Below are 20,308 nucleotides of genomic sequence, written 5' to 3'. Positions count from 1 at the left end.
TTTGCCAACATGATCTCGAGACCGAAATTACGATTATCGTTATTTCTAAATTGGCGCCAAATTTATGGATATAGTAATTTCGTGGCACTCTTTACCAATGCTCTTTACACGTGTTAAATAAAGAGAAGGACTCGGTTCCACTGTCTTACAACATTCAAGATGGCGGAGGAAAGGGGTAAATGTGCGTTCAGTTGTGATCAGCATGATCTCGACACCAAAATAACGATTACCGTTATTTCTAAATTGGCCCTGAAATAACGAATATCATAATTTCAGTGCATGTCTGAGACCTTCGGGCTCGAAGCTTGGGAACTAGTATTCAGGGAAAGATAAAATGGCGGCTTACGGCGGCGAAGGAAATCTCAGTAGTTTAATATTTAGCGTGAAAAGGCTTGGGTGTTGTGATCTGGTTCTCAAGTAAAAAAAAAATCACGGTCTGCAATGGCCCTACCACCTTTTGAACAACAAGAAAACATTGAAACGGTGGTAAAAAGCAGCAAGTTTCGAAGTCTAAACGAAAGATGGGTAAGCTGAGTTTCAGTCAAATATCATGACATTTGGGATGTAATTTCGATACCGAATAAATAGTTCTACATGGTTACACACGCATAGGATTCTGTTGTGTTCACGTGAAGGCCATTTCAGCCATTCCTGCCACTTGTAAGTGGTAGGAAATAAAAGATATGTATAGTTGTTTCGTATTGAAGCCCTGTCAAATCAAAAATTTGATTTATTTCTTCTTTGTTTTAGGTGGTCATTATCCATTACTTTTGGAAGTCGATGCTGATGAGAAAGAAAAAATGTTTATGATTATTTCTTCTCTCGAACATTTTACTATTTAGGTACCAAATAATCTTGATACTGAAGATCATTGCATCCATTATGAAAAAATTACCCTTGATTGCTTTGTCAACTGGAATGTATAATGTAATATACCTTGTGATTTGTGGGATTTTCACAAGTAAACTAGAAATACTTGAAGAGGGTAATGATGTACTTAATGCAGAGCATTTAGTACAAAGTCTGCTTTGCTGTAATCTACCTGAAGGTGCTTTTTATATGCTAGTAAGACTTGCACAGCCCAGTCAAAATGTTTTTGAGTAGTAGAAAAGCTGGCCAAACCTCTTCCTGAAAAGCAGTCTGAAAAATGTGAAGTTAGCGGAAGGTACTTCATTGTAGGCGGCCAAATTATAAGCTGCCAGCCCATTTTGAGTGAGCAGTAAAACTCAAGATTGGCTATTTTAGCTAATTTTATTGAGAACCAAATTCCCAGCAATGGGCACAATTTTACTGGGCTATTTGTTATTTAACTACTTAGTAATATTCTTATTAAAATTTACTGCATTCCTTTCTAATAATTTGCTGTTGATTGTATGCTGTATATAGCTTATGATTTGTGTGATTTTCACAAGTAAATTAGAAATACCTGAAGATGGTAATGATGTACTAGATAATGTACTTGATGCAAAGCTATTTTGGTGCAAAGTGTGTGCCTTGTCTGTAGGTGATTTTGCATGCTAATAAGACTTGTAATTCAAATAATACACATCAGCTGGAGTGGGAATATTAAAAGAAAAATAATAATATTTAGCTATACCAAGTTCTGGTTTTATGTCCAAAGTGTGTGCCTTGTCCATAGGTGATTTTGCATGCTAATAAGACTTGTAATTCAAATAATACACATCAGCTGGAGTGGGAATATTAAAAGAAAAATAATAATATTTAGCTATACCAAGTTCTAGTTTTATGTCCAAATTAAGCACTTAGTTGAAGATCACTGCACTGCTCGGGTCCAGAAGGCTGAAAGAGTACTGTCTGCTGTTAGTTTGATTTTTGTCATTTTTATTGATTTATTTTATTTATCAATGTTTCTTTGAATTTTAATTCATTGATCTCTTTCAATAGTGCAGGTTCGCTCATGTAACCTAATCTCCCACTTATGTATGTATGTATGGATGAGCTCAGTCAAAATGTTTTTGAGTGGAAGGCAAGCTGGTGATAGTAATAGGCAGCAGAGGCTGAACCTTGTCTTGAATGGAAGTGTGAAAAGTGTGAAGTTAGCGGCAGCTATATTGTGGCAGGCAGCCAAATTGTCAGCTGTGGCACATTTTGACTGGGCTGATTGTGTGTAGTATATATGTGCACTTCTTTTAGGGTGTTAAACAGGTTAAAGTACCAAGAAATCCTCTGTGATAACTTGATAATTCAAGATGTAAAAATTTTAAATAATAAGGTAAAGCTTGATCATTCTTAAGAGTTTCCATTTGTTCTGGAAATTTGGGGGAGGGTCAGGGGAGCATTATTTATACATAAATAATGTACATAAAAAGTAAAAAAAAAGGACCAAGGTAAAATCCCAATTTGTTTTAAGAGTTAATTTTATTAAGAGAAAACCCTGGATATAGCTTGGGATTTGTGTGATTTTCAAAAATTGTTAGGAACCTTGTTAGTTTTCAGCTTCAAGAACACAAGTACATAATCTTTAGTGCAGCCCTCTTTTCTCCCCGCCATTATTCTAATTTTTTTTATCAAGTTTCCTTTTTCTTGTGTTCAATTAATTTATTGTCTTTACAGGTGAAATTTTAATATCTGCTAGCACAATTATCTCTGCTAAGGGCCTATTTACACGGTACGACTTTGTCGCATGCGACAAGCTTACGACAGGCTTACGACACGAATTGTTTCGTGTAAATAAAACCTACAACTCGCTTACGACTCTTAAGTCATGTCGTAGGCCTGTCGTAAGCTTGTCGCATGCGACAAAGTCATGCCGTGTAAATAGGCCTTAAGAGTGTCTACCATCACTCTTGCCGGTCTCAAGCCCAAAACGCTGCAAACTAGCTGAAACTACATGTATTTCGTAAAATTGCAATGACATCTATCTAAAAACACCAAAATCCGGCAGAACGCACGAGTTTTTGCCAAATTTTATGCAAAAGTTGACAAAAGCGCTCAATTCGACCTGAAAAACACTTTTTTTTTTTTTTGCAAAAATCAGCCTATTTTACATTCAAAAGCACGATGTCTTTAACAAAATAGGGATACAATCCATGTGAAAACACTTATTCCAGCTAAAACGCAGTGTTCTCAGTAAAATTTGGGGAAAAAACGCTTAAAAACCGTCAGAAACACGACAAATTGGGCTGATTTTACCCACTTTTTGTGTAAATAGCTGCCAAAACCCCCAAAACTAGCTGGAACTACATGTTTTTCACAAGATCGCCATAAAATCTTGAAACGTTGCTTTAGGGACCTTTATGCCTCCAAAACGAGTTTTTACTTTAAAAAAAATGGAATGAACAAAGATGTTAAAGGGGAAAAAGCTGTGAGAAAGGAGAAGTTTAGTGTTGCTGTTTGATATGCCGCCCAGATATATCAATTTATTAATTTAACGCCTTTAGCCGTAGGCAGAAGTTTTTCTCTATACTAAGAGGACCCTCCCTATGTTGACGAACCTCAATAACTCGTTGATTTTACTGTTTTTACACAGATTTGATTTTAACCATATTCGCCAAAATAACTGCCAAAACACGGCAAACCAGTATCTCGGCCAAGAGCGATATTGGCCATTTCACACATCCTTATTAGATATGAATTTTATTAAAGATTGTCATTCTAGCATATGTTGGCTAGTTACCACAGGTTTCTTGATTTTCATGGGAAAGTGGCATTGGTTGGTACCATGACCAATCTCCTCGACTTTCCCATGATTTTCATAGGATGTTAGCAACCCATACTTCGAACCTCAGTTGTTTTTTTTTTTTTACATTGGCGCGAGTTTCACAACTTTCTTGTGGTTTGGCATTGACTCAGAGTTGGGCTTATTTTTATGGCTAATCCATCGGCGACTTTCTCATGATTTTCTTGGGTTCTCAACAGTGACACGCACTTTGGAACCATAATTTTATAAATATGTCAACACTGGCAAATACTGCTAAAATCTACACTCTACTAAACTCCATGTACCACAATATCCACACAACTGCGTGTGCCTACTTGAAAATCCTAACCCTAACCCTAAAACTATCCAGTTAGCCTAGTATTGTAGTGCTGGTTTGAGTGACTAAACTGGCTCAAATGATCCAGCTGCTTAAAAATCTAAGCACAGAGTAAGTTTAAAAGATTCAATTTTGTAAGGTTTCGAAACAGTTCCAAAATTAACATGCACATAGCTCAGTGTAAAACATCGAAGCTTCTAGGACTTCTTATGATTCCTACGAACGTACACACCTAATGCACGTCAATTTGCCTTTTTTGTCCTCGAACGATCACGTCTTCATGGTAACGTGGTGTAAGAACTGTACAGCACTTTATAAATATATGTTTTACTTGACGGTAAAAGTTTGAATCCGTACAAGGAAACGTAACGGAAACAGGCGATGATAATATTCCGTTGACAGAAATGCAACGGAAACGTGTCGTCATATTTCCGTTCAGGAATCATAACGGAAACATAACAGGTCCAAGGAAGAAGTGAATGATGTGGAAACATAGAGTTTCATTTTTCCGAATTACGGAATCATGCTATTTCGTCCTGTGCTCACTCTAACTCTGTGCTATCCTAAACCTAACCCAAACCCCAAACCAATCCTAAGCTATGGTAAAGGGTTTAAGTCAGGGTTGAGGATAGGGTTAGGGCAGGAGCCCATTACCTGGTTAGGGTTAGAGTTTGGGTTGCTTCGGGTCAGAGGGGTTTAGTGTTACAATCAGGGTTAGGGCTAGGGTAAAATTATGCTTAGAGTTAGCGGGGTTTAGTGTTAGAATTAGGGTTAAGGCTAGGATGAGGCTATGCTTAGGGTTGGCGTTAATATTTTTCTACAAGCATTCAATTGCAGGGTTTTTGGTATTGTGTTTGTAAATTTCAGTAACTACTTGAAAGTTTACTGAAAAACAAACGATAGGCCGACTGGTACACTTACAGGATAGATAGAGAAGGTTGGGGTTAGGGTTAGGGTTAGGGTTAGGTCTAGGTTAAGGGCTATAGGTTAGGGTTTAGGGTTTAGGGTTAGGTTTTAGGGTTATGGTGTGGGGCTAGGGTTAGGGTTAGGGTTTAGGCTTAGTGTTAGGGTTAGAGGGTCTGCGGTTGAGGTTAGGGTTAGGGTGAAGGTTTGGGGTTAGTGTTTGGGGGTAGGGTTAGTGTTTAGGGTAAGGGTGTAAGCCTCTTCAAAAATATTTTTAAGAAGATTTTGTCACCTTTTTCACTTAAATAACCACTTGAAGAATTTTGACCAGTTAGATTATTTGAAGCGGTTGGATTAATTTTGATTGGGGTTTAATAACTTTTAGTGGTTGGATGATTATTTTTACCAGTTGAACCACTGTAATATGCTGGATCTTTTTAACTAATGTTACCATCCTTACCTGAATTATTTGAACCAATTTCACTGGTTACACATGCATTATCCAGTTAGACCATTTCAACTGGTTGGATTATTTAAACCAGTTTGTCCATTTTAGATATTGGCATCATTTTATCAAGTTGGATCATGTTAACCAGTCGCACCATTTTACTAAGTGAGATCGTTTCTTCCGATTGGACCATGTCACGTATTTAAAATCTTTTCACCGTTTAAACCATTTTATCTTGTTTTGGCTGGTTGGACCATGTTAACCAGTTGCATCATTTTGACTGGAGTGAAAAGTTCCGTTCTTAACCCGAGCCCTAACCCTAACCCGGGGTTAGGGTTAGGGTTAGGATAGCTCGCAGCTAGAGTTAGGGCTTGGGTAGGGTGGGATTATGATTAGGCTGAGGGTCACAATTTTTTCTGAAAACATCCAATTTTTTTTTGGTATTGTGTTTGGCTCTAAACTTTAACAACTACTTGAAAGTTTGCTTGAAATCAAAATATACCATTTTTTGCCAAAATAACTGCCAAAATGCGCAATTCGGGCCTTTTTATCAATTTACACTTGGTTTAAGCTTGGTTTTTGTGTTTTCCCACAGACTCTTAAACTATTTTGCTGAGAACATTTTTTGCAGCGTTTTTAAAACTGAAATAAGCTTATTTTTGCAAAAAAACAAACGTGTTTTTCAGTCGAATTTAGTGTTTTTGTCAACTTTAGCGAAAAATTTTGCAAAAATCGTACATTTCTGCCGTATTTTGGAGTTTTTAGACAGATTTCGTCGCGATCTTGTGAAAAACATGTAGTTTCAAGCTAGTTTTCAGTGTTTTGGCAGTTATCTTGGCAAAAAATGGGTAATTCAGCGCAATGGTTTTTTTTTTGGTTTTTAAGGTTTTGTTTGCCCAAATTTTACTGAGAACACTGTGTGTTAGCTTGTCTCCATTGTTTTTTCGCAGATTCTATCGCTGTTTTGCTGAAAACATAACGTTTCAGCTTGTTTGCATCGTTTTTGGTCGTGAAATAAGCTAATTTTTGCAAAAGGAAAAAAACCTGTTTTTCAGCCCAAATTGACATAAAGGATACAGAGGAACATTTGCTCATTGCCTTTTTTTTTGTCCTTACTCATGAAGTTGATTTTGGCATTTCAAACAAAAACTCTGCTAGAGCATTAATTGAATGACATATCATGCACTTACTTTGAAGCAAGAACACTTTTTTTTTAATTCAGAAAAATACCTTTTTATTTTTTTTTTAAGGACTGCTGGATATAACCTGTACAACCAAGATGAATTTACATTCATTATTTGTCATAACTTACACTAAATTAGAAATTCAAGTATGAAATGAGGGTACTAGCCCTTTAATAGTGTTCAAAATATCCATATGCAGGGGTACTTGTGGCTACTGGAGAAGAATCAGTCTTTAACCCTTCACCCCCCCCCCCAAGGGAGATAATAAGTACAGATATCCCCTTCCCTAGGGGCAACTAGCTCAAAAGTGAGTGATCTCAAGGGCCCTCCAAAAACGTTTTCTACAGCAATAACTAAGCTCTACAGAAGCACACTATGCAGACAAAAGGTGTAAGAGAATCAATGAATTCTTTAATTCTTGGTCCCTCCCAGGCCAACCTATTGTACAAATCTCATGACATCTGTTCCAGTTTCATCAGTCAATTTTTCAAGCTTCAAGCTTTTCCTGCAATTATGTACTTGTTCTTGAAGCTGAAAACTAACAAGGTTCCTGTAAATTAAGTTTACATAACAACCTAACAATTTGTGAAAATCACACAAATCCCAAGCTATATCCAGAATTATGCTCTTAATAAAATAAACTTTTAAAGCAAATTGGGATTTTGCCCTAGTTCTTTTTATTTTTTTGTTACTTTTCAAATACATTTGTATAAATAATGCTCCCCTAACTCTCCCCAAAACTTTTAGAACAGATGCAAACTCTTAAGAATGATCAAGCTTTACCTCATTATTAAAAATTTTTACATCTTAGACTACCAAGTTATCACAGAGGTTTTTTTCGGTACTTTGACCTGTTTAACACCTAAAAAGAAGAACACATACATAACACACACACACAATCAGCCAGGTCAAAATGTGCTGCAGCCAACAATTTGGCCACCTACAATGAAATAGCTGCCAATTTCACACATGTCAGACTTCTATTCAGGACAAGATTTGGCCTCTGTTGCCTATTACTATTGCCAGCTTGCCTGCCACTCAAAATTTCAACTGAGATTGTACATACATACATGCGGGATTAGGTTACACGAGCGAACCTGCACTATTGAAAGAGGTCAATGAATTATAACTCAAAGAAACATTGATAAATAAAATAAATCAATAGAAATGACAAAAATTAAACTAACAGCAGACAGCTCTTTTTTGGCCTTCGGGGCCTGATCAGTGCAGTGATCTTCAACTAAGTGCTTAATTTGGACATAAAACCAAAACTTGTTATGGTTAAATATTATTATTTTTCTTTCAATATTCCCATTCCAGCTGATGTATATTATTTGAATAACAAATCTTATTAGCATGTTAAAATCACCTGAGGACAAGGCATACACTTTGTGCCAAAATTGCTTTGCATCAAGTACGTTATCTAGTACATCATTACCATCTTCAGGTATTTCTAATTTACTCTTGAAAATCACACAAATCATAAGCTATATACAGCATACAATTGGCAGCAAATTATTAAAAAGGAATGCAGTAATCTTTAATAATAAGAGTAGCTAAATAACAAATAGCCTAGTCAAAATGTGCCGGTAACCAGGGATTTGGCTTTCCACACAGAACATTTGTTAGGCATCTAGTCTGGACAAGGTTTGGTCTCTACCTTTTGTTACTATAGCCAGCTTGCCTACTTCTAAAAAACGTTTTGACTAAGCTGAAAAAAATGTTTGAGAGAAAAATAGCCACAACAAGCCCACTTACTGCAAAATAAGAAACATAAAAGTAACACTTCAAATTAATACAGAATATAAGCCTTGCAGGATTTGGCTCTCAATAAAATTAGTTAAAATAGCCGATCTTGAGTTTAATTACTCACTCAAAATGGGCTGACAGCCTGCAATTTGGCCACCTACAATGAAGTATCTTCCACTGACTTCACACCTTTCAGACTGCTTTTCAGGATGAGGTTTGGCCTCTACTGCCTATAATTACAACAGCCAGCTTGACTACTACTAAAGAACATTTTGACTGGGCTGTGCAAGTGTTACTAGCATATAAAAAGCACCTTCAGGTAGATTACAGCAAAGCAGACTTTGTACCAAAACACTTTGCATTAAGTACATCATTACCCTCTACAGGTATTTCTAGTTTACATGTGAAAATCCCACAAATCTCAAGGTATATTACATCATACATGTTGACAAAGCAATCAGGGGTACATTTTTCATAATAGGATGCAATGGTCTTCAGTATCAAGATTATTTGGTACCTAAATAGTAAAATGTTCGAGAGAAGAAATAATCATAAACATTTTTTCTTTCTCATCAGCATCGACTTCCAAAAGTAATGGATAATGACCACCTAAAACAAAGAAGAAATAAATCAAATTTTTGATTTGACAGGGCTTCAATACGAAACAACTATACATATCTTTTATTTCCTACCACTTACAAGTGGCAGGAATGGCTGAAATGGCCTTCACGTGAACACAACAGAATCCTATGCGTGTATAACCATGTAGAACTATTTATTCGGTATCGAAATTACATCCCAAATGTCATGATATTTGACTGAAACTCAGCTTACCCATCTTTCGTTTAGACTTCGAAACTTGCTGCTTTTTACTACCGTTTCAATGTTTTCTTGTTGTTCAAAAGGTGGTAGGGCCATTGCAGACCGTGATTTTTTTTTTACTTGAGAACCAGATCACAACACCCAAGCCTTTTCACGCTAAATATTAAACTACTGAGATTTCCTTCGCCGCCGTAAGCCGCCATTTTATCTTTCCCTGAATACTAGTTCCCAAGCTTCGAGCCCGAAGGTCTCAGACATGCACTGAAATTATGATATTCGTTATTTCAGGGCCAATTTAGAAATAACGATAATCGTTATTTTGGTGTCGAGATCATGCTGATCACAACTGAACGCACATTTACCCCTTTCCTCCGCCATCTTGAATGTTGTAAGACAGTGGAACCGAGTCCTTCTCTTTATTTAAAACGTGTAAAGAGGATTGGTAAAGAGTGCCACGAAATTACTATATCCATAAATTTGGTGCCAATTTAGAAATAACGATAATCGTAATTTCGGTCTCGAGATCATCATTTGCAGTGGAGATCGTGTTGGAGAGAGAAGTGATTGTCACGTGGTTTCTATTTGCGTTCAGTGAGCCGTGAAGACTGGATTCCAGTCGGCGTTTTTTCATAGTGTATTGTACGGCGGCCATTTCTCTTCTCAGTCGTTGGGTTTTGGAGAACTTATTCGGAATTTCATGTTTGTTTCTTGGGGATTTTTGTTTCCAAGGTAAGGATAAGTCATTTCATATTTTCACGGGTTCTTTGCGTGCTTTAACTTTTCAATTTTGTTGTGGGAGCTTCATGATTAAGCTCTTACGAAAGGCGATTACGTTTGTACACCTGGTTTGTGTTCTTTCTTTCATAATCTGAGGCGTTTGTTTCGTTATTTCTTCAGGTGTCTATAACAAAAGATTTTTTCACGTAAGTCAACACGCTGAAACGCGGCTTGTATTCAGTGCAGGATGCACAGGAGCTTTTACGCTTTCACAAGCCAACATTTATCGGCTTGGACCTTCGGTGCGGGTTGTGTCAGATTGAAAGGAGTCATTGTACTTTCGCAAGCCAACATTTGTCGGCTTGAATGTATTTGTGCGGGTTGCGCTTCAAAGAGTCTCACTAGTGTCTCAAAATGTCTCACGAGTGTCTCAAAGTGTCACAAACTGAAAGAAACTATTGTTTGCCTTGAACTGTCAAGAGTGTTATCTATTTTAATAAACTGAGTTGCTAGTTAGTTGGATTATTGTTGTTGCTCGCTCAAGCACACAAGTAAATATGGGGATCTCCATTGACCAATTCCGTTCAAGGATTGGATCTCATGAAGATTTACATCCTGATTTTAGTGAAAACTATGACCTCTTTGATGATCTCAACATTTCATCAACATCGCTGAATAATGAATCACTGATATTGAATGAATTACCTGATTTTGATTTTCGTCAAATGGTCCAGACACCCGATAAAGAGCAAAAAGAATTTTTTAAACACATTTTACATCAGATTAAAACCTCAGAAACCCCTTTCTACTGCTTCCTTAGTGGAGGGGCTGGTGTTGACAAATCGCATTTAACAAAAGCTTTGTATCAGGCAGTGCTTAAGTATTATAACACTAGAGCTGGTGATGGTTTTCATCAGATCATAGTTATACTATTAGCTCCAACTGGTAAAGCTTAAGGGTGACACTCTTCATAGCACTCTGGCCATTCCTGCCAATCAATCACTGAGAAATTACAAACAGCTTGATTCAAGTAGACTAAACACTTTGAGAAGTCAATTGATTTTTGTTGATGAAATCTCAATGGTAGGAAATGGTATGTTTGCAATACAGCTAAACAATAGGCTTAAAGATATAAAAGGCTGTAGAGAGGATTTTGGAGGTGTGAGCATAATTGCTATTGGTGATTTATTCCAATTAGAATCTGTTATGGATGCTTATATTTTCAAAGACCTCAAAAATGTAGATTTATTCTGTTCTTTCTCCCAGTTTATGGCATAAACACTTTAAAATGTTTGAACTTAATGAAATCATGGGTCAAAGAGACAGCAAATTGTTTGTAGAATTACTTAATAGGTTGCGTAAAGGTAAACACACAGTAGCTGACATTTCAAAACTTAAAGAGAGCTATACAAGAAGACATCAACAACCCAATAGATGCAGCTCACCTATTTATACAGAATGCTAAAGTAGATGAATTTAAACAAAGGGCCCATAATGCAGCCACAGGAAACAAATTCACAATAAATGCTCAAGATAGTGTTATTGGAGCTATCTCTCCAGAGCTAAGAAACAAAATACTAAGACAAATACCCAATGATCCAAGAAAAACAAAACAGTTAGCCTCAACCCTTCGTCTTGCTGAGGGTGAAAGAACACACCTTGTCATGAATGTACGAACCGAAGATGGCATGACAAATGGTGCTGGAAATGTTGTTAAACTAGTTCAGTTACATCAACAAACCAAACCATCTGGTATTGTATGGGTACAATTTGACCACTCAGATGTAGGTCAGAAAACAAGGAATGAAAAAAGACATTTGTATGTACAATGAATTGAACACACATGGACCCCAGTAAACCCTGTGACTACACAGTTTGCAGTAGGTGGAAACAGAACAGCACAAGTTGTTAGAAAACAATTTCCACTGCATCCCGCAGCAGCAAAAACAATTCACAGGTCACAAGGTGATACTGACAGTAGAATTGTTGTGGATTTTAGTACCAGATATACTATTCCACACATACATTATATGGGACTCAGTAGAGTGACTGCTATAGAAGGCCTATATATTTCTGATTTGTGTGAAAGCAAGATTGCTGTCAATCCAGATGGAGAGATTAAGAACAACTGCAAAACTTAAGCTTTGCACCTCCCTCTCCATGACATAACATTTTCCCTTCTTAAACTGTGTTATCTTAATGTAAGGTCTCTTCACAAACACATAGAAGATAAACGTAAAGACTTAATTTATCTAAGTGCTGATATCAATATTTTCACAGAAACAAGATTTAATTCTCAAGATAATAATGACATGTATGACATTGCTGGTTATGTTCTCTTCCGTAATGATAACCTTAATTCCAGCAATGGATCAAGGTCTTATGGTGGTACAGCTGTGTACAGTAAAATCCCATACTTACCTGGATACCCCTATTGTCACAATATACATGGTGTTGAAATAACAGTAATTAAGTTAGCAAGGTTTGAGGATTGGACAATCATAGGGATATATCACTCCCCAAACGTGCCTGTAAGACAACTTTATGAAGCAATAACTGAGGTATTAAATAACATTTCACCAGACAACAATATCATTACTAGAGACTTTGATATAAATTGGCTTGTTGAAACAGACAGAAGACCTTTGTATAATTTACTAGTGAGGGATAACCACTACAAACAGTTCATATCAACTTATACAACTGACAACAACACAGTAATTGATCATATATATACAAATATATCTAACATTGATATACAAGCAGATGTTTTAGAAACACATTTCACAGATCATAAAGCTGTTTGGGCCTCATTTCACGGTTTCCTATAACAAATTACTTTATCATGATGTACATTGTTTTTAAGTTAAGAGAGCAACAAAAGAAAGCAGTAAATAGTTATGAAAAGAGTTGTTTCTCTTTTTTCAGAGGAATTTGTAATGAGAAACTTGCAAAACTATTAATAAGGAAATGCTGCTTATTCATTTGATACGGGAACAGGCCTTTTAAAATTAAGTTTGAAGTCATCTTTCTAAGAGTTGTCCAGTTTAACAACCATTTACAAAAGACAAAAATAAACTACATAACACACAGTCCTGAAATTTCAAGGCAGCTCCTTTAGCATCTTGGCTAATTTCTAACTGAAACCTTTATTGACAACCCTGCATTAAACAATTATTCCACAGTTAAGTCTGCAACCCCTCCTGAAATACTCCAGGATACCAAAAAAACAACAACAAGCAAACAAACATATTAGTGAAGTGAGCAAACAACCACATGCGTGACTTTCACGTAATATAAAATTCGTGATTGCAGCATTCCCACGTGCGTAAAGTGCTTGTAACTTACGGGAAACACACGCATGTTACACCAAAAAAACCCGCGTGTAGTACAAGAGGCCGATTACTCGCAATTTCTCGTAGTTTTGAATTTCCCTTTTGTTTCTCAGAACACCCATATACCTGTACTTTTTTACACCGATGCGATAGAAATTAATTGGAAAAACATTCCTTGAAATAGGAAGTCGTCCTGTATTATCAGCGAAAAAGATCGTCAAGTGATCAAAACAACACCGGCCAGATTATAGTCACGTGCTCGGCAACGACTTGTGGAAAGCGACCATCTTTCATTCTTAGCATCAAAACAGTCACGCTTGCATAGAAGAATAACAAAACGAAACGATTACAACGGAAAGACCCAAATTAGCGTAGAAAGAAATAATGCTGCAAATTACCATTTTTTTTAATGTCATGTGTACATGTTTCCGTGGGAATTTCTGTGTCAACAGCTTGCTATCAGTCACAAACTCTTCGTGATTCTCGCTGGTCCTCGTTATGTTCAGCGCATGGACGATTCGAAGGCGCTTCAAATTTGGTTTTTAAGTTGATCATAGCACTAATCTGAAACATTTGAAGTCCATTTCAATATAGTAAATGTCGAAACAGGCGTGTAAAGACAATAATAATCGCAACGATCAGTGCAATCATAATAGCGCCACGACTTTGGACTTACTTCTTCGGAAGGATAGATCTCGAGTTCGAAGTCGACTAATTACGACTAATTACGAAGAGTCCACGCTAATTTGCATATCGCAGAGCGCCCACAAGAACTCGTTTCTACGCTATCGTGTATCCACGAGTTAAAAAGCAGTAGCAGAAATTTTTTCAATTTTTTTTCAATGACTGTTACGAAAATATTTACTGCTCCAAGTATTTCCAGTATTGCCGTATAAACAAATAAATAGCCTAAGCCACCAAGAGGTAATTTATTTGTTGAAGACGATTACCAAACGTTCAAAAACACGCCAAAAAGCTTCCAGGGAGGGAAGGAAAGGCATATTGCTTGATAAAAGGAAAAGTTAATACCCCAGATCCCTCCTGTGAATCTGTATTTGTTCAAATAATTCCCACACAAAAATTACTATTCAGACTGTTGATTCCAGGCCTAATATCACCCCTGTAGTACAGTTGACTCACAGTGAGCGACAGGTTTGCTTCCGCTCAAAAACCCCTTCCAAACACTTTGTCAATAAAATCCCACACAAGTACGCATTGCGGACCTATTTTTTGTTGTTGTGAACATCGAAATCTCTTACATGTAAGTCGCGGAGATTTGGCCTTTGGCTAATACTCGTTGGAAAGCTAAATTTAGTACCTGCTAAAAATAGTAAGCCTAAGTAAACAAAACCTGGTTTATGGTTATTACACAATACCTATTGTTCGCTTAGAGGCGGGGCTTCGGACCTTGTTTTTCACAAATACACTAACTTACACAGTCAACTTTATTACGTAAAAAAATGGAAGGTTGTTGTTCGTTTAAGTTGCTTATTGGCAGAGTTTGTGGTTACAACACTAGAGATCGAATGCGTGAAACGAAAATTGTTCCTTTACTTTAATGCACCAAGAATATCGCAAGTCATGAGTCGGCTTTCAAATTTACCGGTCCTGAAGATGAGATCGACCTTATTTTGTGCCGAGCGCACATATGTCGGCCCCTCTGTAGTTTATGGTTTTAAACGGTAGTTGCGTCTGTTAACATCGGTTAATAAATACCACTCCCTTATGCAAGCCCCACCCATTGGCCATGGAGCATAGCATCCCAGCCTCACATAAGCCACACATCCCCACCACTGCGTTTTGTAGCATGGTGTTGTAAATATGTACAAAAGGTTCTCTTTCATGCTATTAGGGTATTCCTTGCAATTTTAGTGGAAAGAAAAACACCCCTAATAAGTACGACAGGCACAGAGCGCCAAAAAAGCAAGAATTATTCCCTGCAATAAATAAATAAATGTATTTGACTGTTTGTCACCAGACAAAGATGACACTATTACAAAAATGTTTACAGAATAAAATATTTTGCAGGTTCCAAGAGTTCAATTCTGATAGTGTTTAATTATATGGAGTTTTGCCCTTCACCTACCCCCTAAAGTCCCTTTGTCACCGGTATTGCGTGACAACCCAATCAAAGGGCGTACATGTTTGTAGTCAACTCACAGGCGGCCCAAGCTCTAAGGAATAAAAAAATACATCAAATTCTCAATAAAAATACTTCACCTTACTTCCACAGTGTATCACTTGTTATCTGATCGCTTAATTTGATGAACAGACGAAATGAACAACTCGCTTAAATGGGCTCTGTTCATCAAATTAAGCGATCAGATAACAAGTGATACACTGTGGAAGTAAGGTGAAGTATTTTTATTGAGAATTTGACGTATTTTTTTATTCCTTAGAGCGGTCGTAAATATTCCCATACAAACTCTTATAATTCCGCCATGACTGTTATTGCGCAAGATGATCATCTCACAGCTGGAGCTTGGGCCGCCTGTGGTCAACTCAGTTTAGCATTGAATGAGACTGTCAGATGTAATTTTTAAGTGCATTGTAAACTGAGCAATACTCGCAGTAAACTGAACCGTTGAATAAGATGCTACAGTGAAGAAAGATATCGAACGTTTGACAACAAGATGGTGTTCGACAGGGTTGGCGGTTTCATCGGACGTTATCACTTATACAGACCTAAATACGACGAACGACAAGAGAATCACACTAAAATGGTCTCTGGATCGTTCTTCTGCGGCAAATGAGGTCAGAGCATTTGGAAATATCTTTCTATGTACATTTTTCGGCCTCATATTGGTTGAAACATATTAAAATATGTGTGACTCGCGACTGGAATGTTGACCGCAAAAGGTCAAATAACTGCATTTTAACGGACTTTGAAAAGCTTTTGTATCGCTCTCAATCATTTGCTCAAACAAATTTTTACAGTAATATTGAGAACATCTTTTCGAAATTCAATCACCAAAAGCTTAATCCATTCGAAGGTTTAGCACATGGTGTTCACCTCGTCATGAAGGAGGGCGGCTGTGTGATTCTGAGCTCCCGAGTTATTGGACTTGTACTCCTCTTGTGTCTTGTTCATACCTCGAGGAAAGGTAACAAATTTTTACAGTAATATTGAGAACATCTTTTCGAAATTCAATCACCAAAAGCTTAATCCATTCGAAGGTTTAGCACATGATGTTCACCTCGTCATGAAGGAGGGCGGCTGTGTGATTCTGAGCTCCCGAGTTATTGGACTTGTACTCCTCTTGTGTCTTGTTCATACCTCGAGGAAAGGTAAACATGACTACTCTTTTACAAATGAGTACTTTGGTCTACGTTTCCCGCACTCTACGTCGGTTAAAGTGGCAAACTGGGATTCGAGACTCTGCATAATAGAAAATACAAAATGGCGGGCACACGTGCATGTCACTATTAGAGTGAAACGAGCAAACGTTACTACAGCCTATTATGCCAATTCAACCTCGACCTTTAGACCTGTTATACAACTGTTACATGATGTTGAACTTAACCCTGGACCAGCAAACAGCTCTATTAGAAACAAGTCTGAAAAGTCAAATGGCAATGTGAAGATTGCACATCTTAACGTTCGCTCGCTTAAATGCCGTGAGCATTTCGTTCTTGTAAAGGAAACGGTACTGGAAAACAAGTTTGACATATTTACCGTATCCGAAACATGGCTCAACAGTTCAGTTACGGATTTGGAAATAGAAATTCCTGGCTATGTTATCAACCGTATCGACCAACAAGCGAAGATTGGCGGTGGAGTATGTGCTTATGTCTCACGAATTTACAGGACGGAGTACTTGAGCGATATATCTCTTATCACGGCCTCTGGCTTTCACCAACTGTGGCTAAAAATCCACGTCAGGAACATGAAGTCTTTCATTGTCTGTACAACCTATAGACCACCGGACGCATCGTTATCTTGTTTCGATTCAGATCTCACAGAGAACTTTATTTATGCCTCGTCGTTCAATGTTCCAATTTATTTATTGGGAGATTTGAACTGCAGACTTGAGAATAGCAACGATCCTGGAGCTAATGTCCTTGTTAATTTCTGCCGTTCCTATAACTTGTCAATACTGATCAACACGCCAACACGAGCCTGTTACAGAGACTTCGAAATCAATTCTAGATGCTATCCTTGCATCGGACACAAGACAAGTTCAAACGGCTACGATTAGCGACCATGACTTGGTTTATGTCACCTTAAAATTGAAGAAAGCGCGCGCCAAACCCGTCTATATTACAACCAGAAGTTTTAAACACTACAGTCCTGTTGATTTTAGCAACGACGTATCACTGGCACCGTGGTCCATAGTCGATGTTTTCGACGATGTCGAGGACAAACTTTATGCACTTGATTCGCTATTTACTGAGATACTCGACCGCCATGCCCCAGTTAAAACCTTCAAAGCACGCTGTAAACCAAATCCATGCGTAACAGACAACATCCGGGGATTGATGAAGACCAGGGATGATTGGCGTAAGAAAGCAAAGAAAACAAATGATCCGCTATCTTGGACTGCCTACAGATATTTCAGACAGGAAGTAAAGAGGGAAATCAGAATTGCTGAACAGGAATTTGTGGCCCAACAAATCCAGAGGAATCCAAATAACACCAATAATATCTGGAAAGCAATTCGCCAGTGCATCCCCTGCAAATCTACATCTCAGCGAACATACAGTAAGAGCGACAAAGCTGTTGCAGACGAATTTAATCAGTTTTTCGTATCTGTTGGTCAGAGCACTGTTGACAAAATTACGTCCCTGGCTAATGAATGCAACCTAACACTAAATCAGAATTATTTTGTACCGAGACAATACGCTCTCTCTGACCAGTTCACACTGAGTACCATTGATTATAAACAAATAGAACGTATAATAGCAGCGATGCCTTCAAACAAAGCCCCAGGGATAGACAAAATCCCGATTCGTGTCATCAAGGATTGTCTTAATCCAATTGTTCACCCAATAACGTCTATCGTTAATGCATCCTTTCAAAACTGTGTTTTTCCATCAAAATGGAAGACAGCTGTGGTTACACCAATCCCAAAAGAGGGCGACCAGGAACAGGCAAACAATAATAGACCCATCTCACTTACACCAGTCTTATCAAAGGTTTGCGAAAGGGTAGTACATAATCAGCTCACCTCGTATCTGCAATCGAATGACACCCTATCAAAGAGCCAAAGCGGTAACAAGAGATGGCATTCGTGTGAAACGTCTGTGATTGAAACAACTGACACAATTCTTAACGCGATTGACAAAAAGAAGTTAACGGCAGTTGTTCTATTAGATATGAGCAAAGCTTTCGATAGCGTCAATCACGACACGTTAATTTTAAAATTGCAAGACGTCGGAATTTCCAGAGACGCTCTCCAATGGTTTCGTAGTTACCTAAGCAACAGGACACAAGTAGTACGAATCCATTCAACGCTATCTGAGCCTTTGTCCGTGACCAACGGCGTCCCTCAAGGAAGTATCTTAGGCCCACTACTATTTAGCATATATACGAACGATCTTCCATCGATCCCACAGAAATGCAGCACTCAGAGTTATGTAGATGATACGAAACTCATCACTTCCTTCGAACTTAAAGACAACCTGGATGCAATTGCTGATTTGGAAGACGACTTGTTTAAAATAGGAGAATGGTGTTCCAACAACCAATTGTTACTTAACCCTGGCAAAACCAAGCTGATGATATTTGGCAGCAGGCAGATGCGTGCAAAATTGCAATTTCGCTCCCTTTCCATTATGGGTGAGGACATCGTCCCCGCAGACACCGCCAAAGACCTTGGTGTGATTTTAGATTCTAATTTAACTTACGATGAACACATAATTAAGACCGCTTCCTCGTGCATGTCCCGCCTCGGCCAAATAAACCGTGTCAAGCATGTTTTCGACAAACGTACACTTCTGATGATTATTAATTCCTTAGTTTTCAGCAGGTTATTTTATTGTTCCAATGTTTGGTCAAATACCTCAAAATGTAATGTTGACAAGTTACAGGCGGTGCAGAACTTCGCATGCCGCATTGTTAGCGGTGCGCGTAAATTTGACCACGTTACACCAATTCGCAAGGAACTAAATTGGCTTACAGTTCAAAGCCAGCTTTACTACCGGAACGCTACTACGGCCTTCAGATGCATGACTGGTCAGGCTCCAGATTACCTCTCATCAAAATTCATAAAGCGCGCCGAGGTTAGTCGACGTAGCACCAGAAATTCGCAGCTTTTGCAAATTCCATTCTTTAGAACAGCTAGCGGTCAGAGAACATTTTTCTATAGAACTGTAAACTTATGGAACTCCTTGGATAATTCCTTAAAACTGTGCAACTCCGTTAAGGTTTTTAAAAAACGTTTAAGGACCAAATTACTCACAGAGTTGTAATTTTATATATTTGTATGCTTTCATTTTTCTTTTAGAACATTCAGATTTTAAAACATTTTTAATTGTAAATAGGATTTTTAATTGTAATAGGATCATTTTTATAACATTGTCTTTGAAAAGCCCCCTTGGGGAAAGTCAATAAAGTATGTTGTTGTTGTTGTTATGGTGAAAATTAATTTTATTCACGAAGTATTTTTACTGAAGAGAAATGCATGCTTTTGAAATTAAATTATTTTAAGCGCAAAGAAGAGCGCAATGTTTACAAAAACCATTTTGTGAGGTCTTATGAGATCGAAAAAGAAGATTTGAGTGTTTAAAAAGACGAGATAGTGATTCGTTTTTGCACGCGAAGCCCTCAAACTAGTGCAATAATTTGCTGCTAAAAATGACGATTTTAACGCAATTTCGTTATCTGTATTTTTCTCTGAAATAAAAAGATATTTTGCAAAAAAAAGGATCCAGTGATTTTAGTTATAGTCTAACCTATCTAACATTAAAATAAGAAAGAAATCGAATTTTCCACCCTTGCCGCGATATGTTTGATTTTTACAGACAGACGCTCTTAAACCTGATACCTGGGAACTAGGATTGTGTGGCGCATGCTTCGGCTACACGCAAGATCAGAAACCTTGAGAGATTCGATTCCAGAAAACGTTAGATGACAGCATATGTTGATCCAAGTTTTTTTCTTGATAGTGGCTGAGTTACATAGAGGTGGGAATCCTTTGATGCATCGGTGTT

General features: G+C 37.7%; 1 protein-coding gene and 3 long non-coding RNA genes across 4 annotated transcripts; 3 read left to right on the top strand and 1 right to left on the bottom strand.

Moving 5' to 3' along the window:
- The first annotated feature begins 7 nt into the window (after positions 1-7).
- Positions 8-2,254, top strand: LOC149041124 (uncharacterized). Its single transcript, XR_016189130.1, has 2 exons — positions 8-525; positions 751-2,254. It is a non-coding gene; the product is annotated as an uncharacterized LOC149041124 (long non-coding RNA).
- A 4,670-nt stretch (positions 2,255-6,924) lies between these two features.
- Positions 6,925-9,521, bottom strand: LOC149041123 (uncharacterized). Its single transcript, XR_016189129.1, has 2 exons — positions 9,117-9,521; positions 6,925-8,891 (listed from the first exon to the last, which is right to left on the bottom strand). It is a non-coding gene; the product is annotated as an uncharacterized LOC149041123 (long non-coding RNA).
- Positions 9,522-9,699: 178 nt separating this feature from the next.
- LOC149041122 (uncharacterized) lies at positions 9,700-10,337 on the top strand. The gene is made up of 2 exons (XR_016189198.1): positions 9,700-9,833; positions 10,002-10,337. It is a non-coding gene; the product is annotated as an uncharacterized LOC149041122 (long non-coding RNA).
- A 6,022-nt stretch (positions 10,338-16,359) lies between these two features.
- Positions 16,360-19,726, top strand: LOC149041121 (uncharacterized). The gene is made up of 2 exons (XM_089214690.1): positions 16,360-17,062; positions 17,307-19,726. The coding sequence occupies exons 1-2, from the start codon at positions 16,360-16,362 to the stop codon at positions 19,565-19,567; spliced, it is 2,964 nt and encodes a 987-aa protein (XP_089070816.1). The 3' UTR covers positions 19,568-19,726.
- Positions 19,727-20,308: the final 582 nt, after the last annotated feature.

Source organism: Pocillopora damicornis, chromosome 8 (assembly GCF_964200805.1).
Source record: "Pocillopora damicornis chromosome 8, jaPocDami1.2, whole genome shotgun sequence".
NCBI lineage: Eukaryota > Metazoa > Cnidaria > Anthozoa > Scleractinia > Pocilloporidae > Pocillopora > Pocillopora damicornis.
The sequence above is the reverse complement of the archived record's forward strand: the minus strand, read 5'-3'. Positions and strand labels throughout refer to the sequence as shown.

Excerpts from the sequence above, each read along its gene's own strand:
- LOC149041121 (XM_089214690.1), top strand. The coding sequence starts at position 16,360 with ATGAAGGAGGGCGGCTGTGTGATTCTGAGCTCCCGAGTTATTGGACTT. Across the intron at positions 17,063-17,306 it reads CATGAAGTCTTTCATTGTCT|ATGCTATCCTTGCATCGGAC; the intron begins GTACAACCTATA and ends AATCAATTCTAG.